Genomic DNA, 15239 nt, shown 5'->3' with positions numbered 1-15239 from the left:
GACATAGCAGGGGAATATCTGCTCATGCAGATATGTCCAAACATGATAAAATGCACCCTGCCTTAGGGCTTGAAGGCCTTCTGTAGGGTTGACTTACAAATATCATATGCAATGGTAGAGGACCTGGCACACAAGAATATGTGACAGGTCGTGTTTGAACTTTTGTCTGCACCAAGACACGCATACTGTGATGGCAGCACTGTGTGTTTTTAGTGAAGGGTCCCTTATACTGGCACAGTTAGTGCTGCAGTCTACAGGACCTTCTTTAATACCCCAGGCCCTAGGCACCAGTGGTACCATTTACTAGGGACTTACAGAGGGTGCTGAAGTTTGTGCCATTTAGGGAAAACAACTGTACATTTTTGGGAAAGAGATCTGGCACTGGGGATCTTGTTTGCAGGAAACCAGTGCACTTTCAGTCAAAATCACATCATGTACCAGGCAAAAAGTGTGGGCAACCATGCCAAAAAAGGGGAGCTTTCCTGCAGTGAGTGTGGTGCAGGCCTGGTCCTCTAAGCCTCCATTCCTGTTTTTATCCCAAACAAGACAAACTGGTGCTTCACACTACAGCTTCTTTCCTCCCGAAAGTGGTGACGCCACTCAATTTGGGGCAGTCAGTCATCCTGCCAAACTTTTACACTCCTCCCCATTGCTCCAAAAAAGAGGAACATCTCCACTGTCTGGATCCAAAAAGAGTGTTGTTCTACCTTGACCACACAAAAGAGGGCATGTTGGAGCAAAGAAAGGTTGGGCAGTACAGAAGCATACAATTTTGTGCTGGGTCATTCTTTTTATAAAGATGTGCTATGCTTTGGACAAAAAGCAGCCTCCTGAAGGCTTAGAGTTCCATCCCACAAGAGGAAAAGCTGCAACCACAGCGTAAACGCATGGAATCCCAGTCCTGATCATCTGTCAGGCAGCATTGTGCACATCCTTGCACTTATTCACTAGACCCTACAGCCTAGACAGTCAGGTCTGCACGACGGGAATTTCGTCTGTTCGGTACTGCCGGACTTCTTATTTTATTGAATTTGTCCGCAGCCCACAGCCGGGAATGTTATGGCTTGGGTTTCTATTCAAAGGTAAGGAATATGCTGCTAGATTTCTCTAACAGATGAATAAATTACTTACCTTCGGTGAAGCAATATCTTGTAGAGACAATATCTGGCTGCAGATTCCTTACTGACCCACCCATCTGCCCTGCCCTGTGGACAGATTTCTAGGGTCAGGGATGACCCCTTTCAGGGCCCTAGTTTAGACACACCACTGTCAGAGCACTTCATAGCTCCGTGCTCCCGGCTTGGAAAGTCATGGAAAAAGTAACTGACATCTGCGCACCGAGGTGGTGCCTATATAGGTGACAGCAACATCACTTCCGGTGCGTATGATGCCCACCATGCCGCAAGAAACCTACTGATGCCACCTGACAGCACACAGGGGTACTGCTCATGCAAAAATCTTCCAGATCCAGGCTGACGTCTGGGAAATTCAAAGGTAAGGAATCTGCGGCTAGATATTGTCTCTGTCAGTTAATAAATTACCTTAGGTAAGTAACTTGTTCTACAGCTCTATTAAGTGTACCAAATATTATAGCACAGACCAATTTTGGGTTAAAATTTTTCTATTTGACTTTGCTTTGGCTTTCTCCATCATAGTGCAACAGACACGGCTGCTGCTAGGAAGGGGTGGGTGAGTGGTGGGGAGACAGCGTGGAGAGCAGAAGTGCAGGGGGGCAGTAAAAAATAATTCGATTTATCTGCCCCTCGGTGATCCGCTGCTCCCGCCAGCAGCCTCGTCTTGTGTGCTTCCCTCCCTAACCAATCACAGCGTTTCTCTCATGCTGTTGCACAGCATGAAAGAAGTGCTGCAACTGGCCTGAGCGGGCAGAAATGCTGCTCAGGGAGGTAGTGGGGCACTGCTCTTGGTCTACACCTGGCTGTAAATTACATCCGGCTTGAGAGTTTCTAAGTGCACGTGTCAGTTTAGTCGGCCGTCGGAGCACTTAGAAGCACACATACCACTCCTCTGGCACTTGACATGGAGGAGGCTGGCCCCACCCCACCCTATGAAGGCGGAAAAATAAAATAGGTATAAATACTTTTTATTATCCCTTTATTTTTCAGCTTTTTGTCACTAGGACGACGATCCTAGGAGGAGGTGGCCGCCCCTGTAGTACAATGCTCTTTTGTTGGATTTTAATCAGCATTTTTGTGAACCTTCCCTCAATTTATTTTTTGTTCCATCACAACCAAAATGAAAATTGCCCTTAATATATAGCAACCACCTATATTGCAGCAGGGTGTTTGCTTACTAGCCTTTTTTTTGAAGACTCAGCTGTGCAAGTCATCATGAGCGTTAATTATTTGCAAATATCAAAGGCTAATCCTTTCTCTGTTTTAGTCAATACTGGTTGGACTTTCTTGCCTCCTATGGTTCACAAAACATCAAAAAGACTCATTAGTTTGCTAGAATTTTTCTAGATTGGTAATAGATGACTGACATGTTTCAGCATTACACAGTTTTTAAGGTAAGAGTTACAAATGGCCAACAAATTTGCCAGGTTCGGAGTGAAAGATGCACCGATTGTTCCTTTTGTCTGCAGGATAATGTCCTCTTTAAATAAGAGAAAAAATCTGACTCAGTGCGATGTTAGCATGATCTACCATATGTTAAAGTACTGCGTGTGTTTTGTGTGTATATCGCTGTGCCTCAATTTCAGTCAGCTCCTGTGTCTGGCGAATATTTGTACATAGCCTTTTTTGGTTATGGTAATCGTAATAATTTTCACATAATCAACGTAGTGATTTTCTGCTCTATATACTGATGTCATACTATATCTTAAGTACATTTTTATTTGGGGCCTAAATGATTCAATAAATGTGTGCACTTATTTGGATATTGTCTCAAAAGTATTGACATTTTCAGATGCTTAGTTGTTATTTTGAGCGGTAACCTAGTATGAGAGTTACTGAGGAACAAAAATTCCTTCTCACTCACCCAGCCTCCAAAGCATTCTGAATCAGCCCATGGACAGTGCCGCTCAGTTCCTTGAATAAGTATTTGTGGGAGATGGGCATTAGGTGCTTAAATATTAATATGACTTATGATTTCATTCGATAATCTCACTTTTTGAACCAACACCTTTGTCTGATGGTTGTATCATAATGTCTATTATTGGCCTGATCATTGATGGCAATCCAGTAATTTCTCCATGTGGATGATTAAAATTCACATATTTCTTATTTTTAACTGCGTGTTAAAACTGGGCGGTACTACGTTCTCAAATGTTTTATGATCTCTTAACATTAGTGAGGTTGGCATATAGAAGTTAGAAGGAAGGAGCAACTCAGATACATAATGTATAGGTTCAGTTTTTTTCACAGAAAAATACTTTTATTAGTGCATAAGAATTGAAATATTTTCAGTGTACTTTCATGTCATTCACATGCTTATGTACAAATGATAATCTCTATCTAAGCAGATGGGTTTACGGTCTTAATTATTCATATTAACTAGAGAGTGCGAGACAGGTTCTATTGTGGTTAACGTATGTACACCCGACCCCTTGTCTGATATTGGTGTTGCATGCACTGGTTTTGCTACCAGTTGCTCAGACTTTGTTGTCCTTCACCCCACCCCCATACTGATCTTCCACTTTAGCTCTGATACAACAAATTCTACGGGGATGGTGCTTTAATATCTCTATTTGAGCCAGTTGAGTGGTATACCTCTGGTGAGAGAGAGCCAGAATTTGGGAATCTGAAAATTAAAACAGTTTCTTCTACTGAATGTTAATAGCCCATTGGTATCCCGTTATCTGAAAAAATGCATGAGTGAGGGGAGGCAGGGAAGTGGCTTAGTCCCAGAATTCTGACAGTATGATTGTATAGTTAGATGTGTAGCGGACTAAGATTTATAGATCTATCTGATAAAGACTTCTAGTTGCAGATTCCTTACCTTACAATTTTGCCCCAGGCGTCAGTCTGGATCTGGAGATTTTTCTTTCAAGCAATACCCTTGCGCGTCGGTAGGTAGCATCGGTCGACTCCGTGGGCGTCATTGTCTCGTAGTTGCCGTGATGAAGTCGGGAGTAATACATAGATGACGCCGCAGCGCAGTGACGTCAGTTCTTTTCTTTCCATATATATCATTACTGAAGGTAAGTAACTTGTACTTCATATCATTTACATTGGTTGATCAATAATTCATGACCGTGGCATCACCAGATGCCTTCATCCTCATCTGTGGTTCCGAACTCAGTCTGCTTGATTGTCAGTGATCTTTCCGCCATTTTGTAAGTGTATTAGCACTGGGAGTAGTGTTCAGGGCTATGTCAGCATTGTCTTTGTGGTTTGCCATTGTCATCATACACTACCACCCTCGACCTTCGGCACCCAGCTCTCTCCAAAGTGTCTGACTGGTTTTATCCCTTTTGCCCCTCGTTAATGGTGCAAAAACACCTGGGAGGGAAGTTCAAGATTCCATACATATTTTGCTAGTTGCCAGCCTTCATCACTCAATGCTACTATCCTCACCTTTTTTTCCCCAGAGGGATCGCCTGACCTTTAATGCTCTGTTCCCTCCCCATCTGCACATGTGAGTGCTGAGTGAAAGTGGCTATATTTTTTGCTGCCTTTAGGGTGCACTTGTAAAAGCAGCTGAGCTAATGGAAATGACCATCTGTACCGCCCAGATCGACTGTGGAGACCAAAGCTGGTAATTTGGCACTTATTTCTTCTTCTCCTCCTACATAGCCTGATGCCCACCTACGTTTGCTTACTATGCATCATTTTGTACTGGTCAACGCTTTATGCTCTCAGTGCCTTCATACATATTGCAGATATGCAATCAGAATGTCCACTTCTTGCATACTGTACCCATGTCCACTAGTTGACAGTCTTATCCATCTTCCTCATGATCTTGAAAATGTCCACGCTTTGAGCAACACGTTCTTTGCCACTTATCTTTTCCTTTAGGCTGAAACTCCAGCTCCTCGACACATGGTTTCTCCTCTAACAGTCTGGTAGGCCTCCTGCCATCTCTGCCTCTTGCTCATGTTTCTGTCATGCCCCTGGGGCACCTAGTTAATTAGTGGTTTTAAAGGCCTCCTTTACCACTATATCTTGATGCCTTCTGCATGCCCTTCTCTTTTCCTCCTTTGTATGTTATGCTTGTTTCGTATCCTTGACCTCTTTTGTTTTGTTTCTTGTTTTTTCTAACATGTTTCTCTGTTGTGACCTATGTGCCACTGTCATTCTTTCACTCGCTTCTTCCATCCTTTCACTTCTTCCTTCACCTCAGTCTCATCCCAGCTCGAGTTTCTTCCCTACCTTCTAATACCATGTCTTGCACCATAGACTGTGCTTGCTGAACTGCCCTTGGCACCTCTCATAAGCCGCCACATCCTTGGCTAACACCTGCCCTTTCCATTGCTTGTAGTGCTTGTGCAAGGCCGATCCTGATCGTGCATCTCAATGCTTGCTCCACTCCTCTTACGATTCTGGTTCTCTTTTACGCTAGGCATTTCTGTTTACTACATCTGAGCACCATGCTTTCTCACCAATTCATTGCTGCTTTTTTCTACTTATCTTGCGTTTCTTCTTGCCCTGGTGACCCTGATTCATCTTCTACTGTGAAACCTCTGTTCGTGCTACTTTATTCTTTCCAAAATTGATAAGTTCTGTTCCACTTAAGAAGTAGTTAGACAACTCTATTTTTCTTTTTTTACCCTTACCATATCCTGCTTAGCCTGCAGTTCCTCCAAGTTTACTTCTTGTTTCTTATCTTCTCAGTTTATCATTCTGCTAGCCATCTCCTCTTCTACTTATCTCCTAAGTCTGCTGCCTCTTCTATTGCTGCTTTTCGTTGACTTTCATTTCACCCTTTCTTCTGTTTAAATTTTCTCTTCAACACTTCAAGGTGCCTTTGTGCCTTAGCCTGCTCCTTATTTTAGTTCCGTTGTAATCTTATGTTCTTTACGTTCTGCTCTCTAATTGCGAATTCTTGCTGCCCCTCGCCCCCAGTGTGTGTATTTTCAGCTTTCTCTCTTTTAGCAACTGTGCACTGGAACTCTTTCCCTTCCCATATGCACTGTGCCTGTATCTGATATGCATTAGTTGTCACGCTCCTGCTTTGTCTCCACGGAGTTCTGAGCCACCATTCACCTAGATTACTCTGTCCTAGGTGCATAATTTCCAGGGTGACATTTATTCGATTTGATTTCACTCAAATGAGATATGAAACCGTAGGCACTCTCGGTCTTGTTACTAATGTATACGTTTATGTATGTAATGTTTTGATAAGGCGATTCCCTGGTTCCCTTGTTTAGAGGGGGATTAAATATTGAGTTAGTTGGTGTTTTTTTCATTCTGTTATGTCCATATTTATGTACATTATAAATGATTTGCCATTATATAAAGTTGCGTGTTTTGGTGATCATTGTTTAAGATGATCTTAAATTTGGTTTCCTTTTGCTATTGGTTTTGCGCTTAAATATGAGTGCACTTAAAACAACAACGTGTTCAATTGAGATTTTGGTTTACTCTTTCTGTTTTTGTAAGATATTTGTTTATGCTTTTCTAGCTCCAACTGGCCCACCTTCAACCCTCCCCTTAAGCATTCAAACCCCTAGTGGCAGCTCCACACTTTCAAAGAAGAGACCTCCTCCCCCACCCCCAGGACACAAAAGAACCCTCTCCGACCCACCAAGCCCGCTACCTCATGGTCCCCAGAGTAAGGACTCAGTTCCATGGGGTGAGTTTGAAACCTTGAACAAAGAAACTGTAAGGGTTGGTGTGTGTTTCTTCTTCTCCTCCTGAAGTTATTTTCTTCTTATTTCTGGTGGTATTGCTGTGCGTGCATTTATTTAAAAATATATATAATTTGTTCAATTATGTTGTCTGTATGTACCTTTTTGACAACAAGTACTATTTTCAATCATGACAAAATTGTTTCCCAAAGAAAACTTCATTAGTTCATCACCATGCAGACGTCCACAAAGCTTCTGCGTAATTTTCAAATAATATGCATTTAGATGACCCATTTTCCTCTTAATAGCTGTGCTTTTTACATATCCGTTTGTATATTTTAATTAATCAATGAGAAGAATAAAATCAGGATGTAGAAGATTTCATTTAAGAGTCATATGCTCCTATTAGGAGGAATTATAGCCAATACTTAGTCAAATAAGAATCAGCAATAGCACAAGAGACACAAGAGGCCTGCTTTTTGTTAAATTTCCTGCTCTGAACGCAGAAAGGCTGCCAGAACACTAAAGCACAAAGAAACATTGAAGGTGCTAGCAGATAAAAGGTGGAGCTCTGTTTTTTTATGCGTATTGCTGTAAAAAATTACATATGGCACGCCGTTGTTCTCTGGGATATGACTGAAAGTACCATAAGATAACAGAAAAAGAGAACTGTTTGAAAGGGATTCCTTTTCACATTTGGAATATTGAATATAGAACATTGATAATTCGAGTCAGACATTAAAATGGCCTGCCTTATTTTCTGTCACTGACAATGCAGGAATACAGATGATCTGAAAAGAAAAAGATCCTACCCCAATGGATAATTTTATTGGACAGGCATAACAATAGGGATTATAAAATAGCAGGTTTTAATCTTAAAACATCTCCAATTATATAATCGTGCCTTTGTGTGTGTGTAAGTACAATTCTGAATGTGCATCCTAGACAAATCCATAGACACGTGGAAAATAGATGGTTCTTACTTAGCCAACAAATTGACTAACTACAAGCAATGGTTTTTGTAATTATGTGTGTTGAACCCTGGTGTTGACATTCTGCGAATACCACTTATTACTTACTTTAAACAGCTCAAACCAACCTGAGAGATTCAAGTCTCTGAAATGTCACTACTAATCAGTCAGACTCCCCACTCGATCTATGCACTCTTGCCCGCCTTGCAGACGTTAGACACTATAGTACCAGCACTTAAATCTCTCTGCAGTCTGTTCCTGGAATCTGCAACTGTTCCCATGGGCAGGGCTACCACGGGCTATCATAACTTCTATTTTGAAGAGGCCCTCTTTATTCATACCCGTCCATTCTGTTAACCTATAAGTCCATCTTCTTACTTCCACTACCCTTCAAGGTTGTGGAGAGAATGTTCAGCACTCAAATTACTAAATTTATTAAAATGCATAATCTTTTAGACCCTTCACAGTCTGGCTGCAGATTGGACACCACACTGAATCAGCCCCCCTCACTATCACTGACCACCTTAAACTAATCCTCAACTAAGGGTGCAAATCATTTCTTATGCTGCTTGATCTCTCTTGCAGCATTTGGTATGGATTTGCACAAAATACCACGTCATAGGTTCTGGGGTACGGTCCTGCAATGGATATTCCCCTTCCTGTCTAACAGAGAGAAGTCTCTGTCTCACTGGAGTGAGGGGTCCCCCAAAATTCATCCCTTAGCACCACTCTTTTTAATAGTTACATGTGTTCCCTTGCATCCGTAATGATATTTTTTCTGATGGTGCTCAGATTTTCCTTACTATTTCAAACAATTCCTCAGAAGCCAAATTCAACTTCCTAAATCATATGAAGGTGGTTGCAGCACAGATGCACACTAACTGCCTTGGGTTTAATTCCAATAAACCGTAATCGTTATCTTCAGGAAACAATAGAAAATCTTGCCTTCTGACTCATGACAACTCTTATTAGGCTCTCCCTCACCTCCAGTCAATTCAGCCAGGAATCTTAGCGTCCTCTTTGGCACCACTGTCACGTTCTCTCTCTAGATTTCAAAACTACTGCTTCTTTCTTTCTCTAACCTACACGATCTGTGAATTCTTTTTCCTGTTCTTCCGCCTGACTCTAGAAAAACAAGCATTGTTCAAGCTCTCATTTAATCTAGAATTTGTTACTGTAATCCTTTCTTGTTAGCTGCCCCCGCATTATCTTCCACCCACTTAAGATCATTCCAAATGCTATTGCGAGGCTGTTTCTAGACATACCCAAACACACGTTGGTGAAACCCTATCTATCTTATCTTTACCGGCTCCAGATCCTTAATGCAATCTTAAAGCTCTCAGCTTTGTACACAAAACCTCGCATGAAATATTTTCTATAAATCTCCTTGCAGTCTTATATTGGAGACCAAATATTTGCTCAAAGTTCGTACCATCAAATATTGTCTGCTGAGAAGAAGATCTTTTTCCTACCTCACAGACAAATCATGGAATGTGTTTCCTCTACCTGTAATATCTCAATACAATCACTCCCTTTTCCACAAACATCTTAAGACCTGGCAGACAACTTTCTTTGGATCTCCTCTCCAGAAACACTTTTTCCTCAGCTCTGGAATGCCTTTTGTTTAGCTTTGTGCTACAAGCTCTTATTCATTAATTCATTTGTTCATTATTCAACAATGATCCAAGCAGTTGGTTTGAAGGGAGAAGTGGCTGTGGTCCCTCAAACAAATCAGAGTACAACTGCTTTTAATTGCATCTTTGCACCAGAGCACAGAGGACCAAAAAAGAACATAGCAGAGAATGGATTCAGGTGTATGCTGTACTTTCTCTTTTCCAATTCACACATTAAACACATTTGGACGTAAGTCCTGCAGTTCCCCCTGTTTGCCTTTTAAATCTAGCATTGAGACAGCGTTAGTTGTTATAAACCTTATGTAATAAAAATGAATAGATGAAAGATGCTTACTTAAATACATTAAGAGCGGGGATTTGTGTTCATCCTCTTCATCCATTGGTCTGTTCATTTGTCATACACATGTTCTTACTGCCCACCACATCATTGGGCCACCCCACTTCAGCCATTGCCTTGTAACAGCATTTTTTCTTGTTACGTGTTCATATCCATCTAAAAAGTAGTGCACTTTCAGTCATAAGGCTAGTTTGCCATTACTTTACCAATTCTTTTTTGTTCCAATTCTTTGTACTTTAATTGTTTTGTCATTCTTGTGTGTTCAAACTTTGTCTTCAGGTTGCAGTAATTCAATATTGCCCTTATTTTGTGCCAATAAGAGTCATATTTTTCTGTGATGCAAGGAAAAAAAACTTTTTCTATACCTGTTCGAAGCACACCTGCCTGTTAAGAAGCACCTGTTTGTTTCAATAAAATAAAATCTGATTTTTAGTTTATTTAAGTATGCTTTTTTCCTTTCCGTTTTATGCTTGTAGCATATCAGTGTAGTAAATAATAACCATCATACCAGCTTGCCCAGGCTCGATCTAATAGCTTTGCCAAAGCTTGTTGTTTTTTCTTTTCTTTTCTAATCAAGAAGCTCGAGTTTCATTACTTGTTTTTTCCTTTGCGGTGAAAATCTCCTTAGTCAGTGGTATTAGTTCTGCAGAGCACAGTGAGGTGGGAAGTTACGAAGCTTGTGGAGACAGTGGAAGTCAGAAGAGGGTGGTCAGCAAACCAAAATAAAGTTTAGTAAAAGCAATGCATGGTCTTAGCTGGGCTTCCACATGTCTTCCTCTGTCCCCTTTCACCTGTTCAGCCATAGTTCACCTGCTCTCTAGTGACATCTGGTCTTGCCGCTCACTTTAGATTAAACTAAACATATTGCACAACTGTTTCTTTTTGTCGCATGAAGGATGGAAGTAAGCATTGAACCCCAGTATTTGGGTTTAAGCTTCTAGGAAGCCTCAGCAAAAATAACCCAAGGGGATAGATATATGGTGTTTTTGCTGCTCATACAGTTGAATAATTTTTTAGGCTGTCTAAGAGTAGAACGTCTGCTAGCAGATGTCTAAGAAACAAACATGTTGGAGGAACAAGTGAAAAGGGGGGTTGTAGAGACCAGTATTCTTAAATTAGCACAGTCCTGTGTTCTTGGATTATCATAGCACCATCACTTCTACTAACATGCTTACCTCATTGCAAACATTGAAGATCTGTCACTTGTGTATCAGCTTTTAATGTGCTGTGTGCCTAAATCTGGTTTTGGAACAAATTATTACCTCTGATGTTTATGGGTTTTGCACGTAAAACACTCTTGCTGTATCTGATTTAATTTGCACTATTTTGTTCTCTTTCAGTTGATTTTCTAAATGGTGGCTACCTTTCTGCCACGGTCAAGTGTCACAAAACTGCTTCTGTAGCTTGTAGTCCTTACCTCGTTGCCACAGAGGCCGAGGTCCTCTCCCTAGCTTGCTATTCTCAAGATGACTCTGCAACTCTTTGACTGCTTTTTTCTGGGGCTGGGAGACCTATTCCTGTGGGCGATTCCTTGGTCCTCAACCCCGATGCCAGGCCTACAAGTGCTTTATCCCTGATGCTAAATCGAAGTCAAGACCAACTAGAGCACCCAATTCAGTCAGGCCCTTTTTCAGTTTCACACTTGACGGTAACGCCGCCTTCAGAGTGGGAGTAAGGAAAAGCATCTGTGGGGTAGAGGATGAACCATATTGTCAGCGATGGAGGGATAATAATTATGGTTTCACAAACTACGAGAACTCAACGGTTCATCAGCTCCAGCCACTTTCCAGTACTCATGCTGGCATTTACTTGCACTTACAACATGCTGTTAGCCAGAAGAGTACATTTTTTACCCCCATGTCCCTGCATAGGAAGAGGTTTCATTTTTAATATATTTGTTTGGAAGTCTGTGGAGGTCTTGAAATTGACTTTGCTTTCTGTTGAAGTGTAGTCTAACATTCTAATGTAAGTTTTTTTCAATCCTTCACAATTTCTGCAGATTGCTTCCTTTTCTTTTAATGAGGCTTCACCAGACCCTAAAATGGCTGCATGGGAGGGATTCCCCTTTAGGACCCAGCAGTCCAGATACAGATAGTCAGACACCATAGGTCTGCTCTGAAAAACTCAAACGTTTTGTCCTGCCACCAATCACTGGAGAGTCTGTTTTTTCAAACGTCACTCCTTTCAAGGCAGAGCTAGATCTAGAAGGTGCCACTAGCAGCAACAGCAGATCCATTCCACACTGTCCGTTGTGATCCCTGCCCACTGCAGTCCCCACTCACTCCTCATTGTTATGACTTTCACTTGATCCTAGGTAATCTGATAGAGACTTTTATTAACAGGTTCCTTACTTTTAAATTTACCCCAGGTGTCACTCTTGATCTCTCTAGATTTTTCTTCAAGCAGTACCCCTGTGCACTGTTAGGTGACATTGGTGTATTCCACGTTTGTTGTTGGTGTTGTGGTCGCCGGATATGATGGCGCGGGTCATTTATCGGCACCACCCCGACACGCTGACATTTCTTTTCTTTCTGCGCCAGCCTAAATACTTATCTGAAGAAGAGCTACCCCAAAGTCATTTTCTGGCTGGACCGCAAGATCTATGAGGCCATGCATCTCATCTTTGGGCAGTCTGACCCTGCTGGAGTACCTTAGGGCCTGCTGATTCAGAAGGGGCCCCCTTGGGTTCTGCGCCGGCAGTTATGGCCTCAACTCCAGAGGGCACCCAGGGATCTGTTACGGGATCCGCACCTGTGTCAATCGTGCCACCGTGACCTTCCCTGGTGACTGTGCAGACGTTGACGCTCCTGACGACGCCCAGGCCTGCAGTCGACATCAATCCTATACTTCTTGCCAACTCCGACACAGAGCCGGACCAGCATCACTCGACTCTATTCTGACTTCGGGGACCTTGCTTTCTAGGTTGGATCCTGGCCCATATTCTTGAACGTGTATGGGTACGGTGAGAGTATGGATGGTTCGCTGGACCCTTCAGAATAACAGCTTACTGACCTGATGGACTGAGCTCAAGGTCTGGGTGATCCCAGTGGCCTAGTCACTTCCCCTGATGCTGGCATGCTTTCTCACCCAGCTCAGACTGGGGCTTTTTCTTCAGGAACCCCTTTTGCCCTTCAATGATGCCCTTACTGATGTCCTGCTGGGGACTTGGTCCAAACCCAGCACAGGGGCTCCTGTTAATAGGACACTTGCCCGCCACCATAGGCCTGTGCCTTATGACCCAGTATTCCTGACTCAACACCCCACCCCTGAGAGCTTGATTATCCAGGCCTCTACATCACCAGGTGCACCTCCAGATAGGGAATCCAAAAGACTACACCAGCTTGAGAAGAAAATGTTCTCTTACTCCAGTGTGGCATAGTGGCTCATGAACACCACATGCCTTTTGGGCTTTTACTCCCATACTTTATGGTACACGGTTGCACAGGTGCTGCCACAGGTCCCGGAGGAGGCCTGGGCCATTCTCTCGCAAGATGTTTCTGATGGGAGAGACATAACTAAGTTCACAATACGATGTGGAATGGATAAGACCATTTCACTGACAGTTGCATCGATGGTGGCCTTGAGGTGCCATGCTTTGCTGAGGACATCTGGCTTTTCAGGGGATGTCAAAGGTGCGCTTGCTGACATGCCTTTCAATGGCACCCATCTCTTCAGAGACAAAGCAGACATGGCGGTCAAGCTCTTTAAGGAGTCCAGGGCTATGTCTTGGTCCTTGGGCCTCATAGCTGCACCTCCGCCCCCTCAGTATGCTTTTTGCCCCTTTTGTGACTATGGAAGGGGTGCCCAACCACGTCCCTTTCTCTCCAACCATTGTGCTGCGCAAGCTGCCCAGCCTCTGTGCAGCCAGGGATGTGGGATTCAACGGTCTCATGGCCTAGTCCTCCACCCCTCCAGCTTCAGCCTCCAAACCTCCCTAGTCTGACGCTTCCACATCAGGGGCCAGTCAGAGGCAGAATTTGCCATCACCTGTCCCGCTGGGAATCCATCACATCAGACAGGTGGCTCTTACAAATTGTCTGAAGGACACTCTCCCCCCCCTTCAAGACTATCCCTCCATCCATTCCACCATGCCAACATCAAATGACGGAGGATCACCTGACACTTCTCTGCAAAAAGGTTATGGCTCTCTTCACCAAGGGAGCCATAGAAGGGGTCCCTGGGCCAGAAGTAGGTTGTGGTTGTTATTCCCGCTACTTCCTGGTGCCCAAAAAGGACACGGGCCTCTGCCCTATCCTAGACCTCCAGTCCCTTAATCTCTTCCTCAGAAAGGAGAATACAAATTGCTCACTCAGGTCCTCTCTGCCCTGGACCCAAGAGACTGGATGGTAGCGTTGTACTTGCAGGATGCATATTTCCATATTCCTGTCCTGCCTGCCTTGCGGTTCACGATAGGCCACGAGCATTTTCCGTTTACGGTGCTTCCCTTTGACCTTACCAGTGCCCCTCGGGTAGTCACCAAAATCATGGTGGTGGTCGCAGCTCATCTGCTCAGGTCAGGACAACTGGCTGTTGAAGGCAGGCTCGCCCTAGGCTGTCGTCTCCCACCTCCAGACTACGGCGGACCCTCCTGCATTCGCTGGGGTTCACTATAAATGTGCCAAAGTCACACTCCCTTTCAGATGCTCCCTTTCATTGGAGAAGTTCTGGACACAGTGCAGTTTCGGGACTACCCTCCTCTCCCGAGCGGATAGTCAAGAAAATGCAGGCTAAGAATACTCATGTTTCAGCCTCTATCCTGGATTTCAGTGTGAATGAGTCTGAGGCCGCTGGTCCTCATAGCCTCCTGAATCCTGCTGGTGACACAAGCCAGATGGCATATGCAGGCTCTGCAGTGGGTCCTGAAATTCCTCCGGTAGAAGCAGCATCAGGGGATTCTCTCCAACATGGTTCAGATCTCAGAGGGAACTGCACAAGATCTGCGGTGGTGGCTTTTGAAATGTAATAGGGGTCAGAGACAGATCCCTCCCCCTTCCCCGACCAGATCTGACAGTAGTGACAAAAGCATCACTCCTGGGATGGGGCGGCCACATGGGAGAGGCGGAGATCAGATGCATCTGATCTCTGGCCCCATACCAGTCTTTTGAACCTCAAGGCGATCAGGCTAGCATTGAGAGCATTCCTTCCCTCTCTCAAAGGAAAAGTGGTGCAGGTGTTCACAGACAACACCACTGCCATGTGGAATTTCAACAAGATGGGTTGGGGTCATGGACTCTTTGTTAGGAGGCTCTGTGCTTCTGGACATGGCTGGAACTTCAGGGCATATCCCTGGTGGTTCAACATCTGGCGGGCTCTCTGAACACCAGAGGAGACAAACTCGGCTGTCATTACCTAGTCGATCATGAGTGGTGTCTCCATCTGTCCAAGGTCTCTTTCAGCAGTGTGGAGAGGCTTGGCTAGTTCTGTTCGCCTCTGCAAAGAACGCGCAATGTAAGCTGTTTTGTGTATTGGAGTTTCCAAGGCGACACTCGCTTGGTGATTCTTTTTGTCTTGAGTGAAACTCAGGCCTCTTTTCTGCCTTTCTGCTAATA

At 43.7% G+C, this 15239-nt stretch overlaps 1 protein-coding gene across 6 annotated transcripts in view; it reads left to right on the top strand.

The window, feature by feature from the left end:
* ASAP1 (ArfGAP with SH3 domain, ankyrin repeat and PH domain 1) overlaps nt 1-15239 on the top strand; it is a 1537410-nt gene that overhangs the window by 1292900 nt on the left and 229271 nt on the right. For 5 of the 6 annotated variants that reach the window (XM_069220757.1, XM_069220758.1, XM_069220755.1 and 2 more), the window contains one exon: nt 6583-6753. The exons of the other annotated variant lie outside the window; for it this stretch is intronic. In XM_069220757.1, coding sequence (XP_069076858.1) covers nt 6583-6753 — 171 coding nt within the window. The remainder of the gene's footprint in view (nt 1-6582; nt 6754-15239) is intronic. 6 annotated transcript variants of the gene reach the window in all.

The sequence above is a fragment of the Pleurodeles waltl genome, chromosome 2_2, assembly GCF_031143425.1.
Source record: "Pleurodeles waltl isolate 20211129_DDA chromosome 2_2, aPleWal1.hap1.20221129, whole genome shotgun sequence".
NCBI classification, from domain to species: domain Eukaryota; kingdom Metazoa; phylum Chordata; class Amphibia; order Caudata; family Salamandridae; genus Pleurodeles; species Pleurodeles waltl.
Note: the sequence above shows the minus strand (reverse complement) of the source record. Positions and strands in the feature narration are given on the sequence as shown.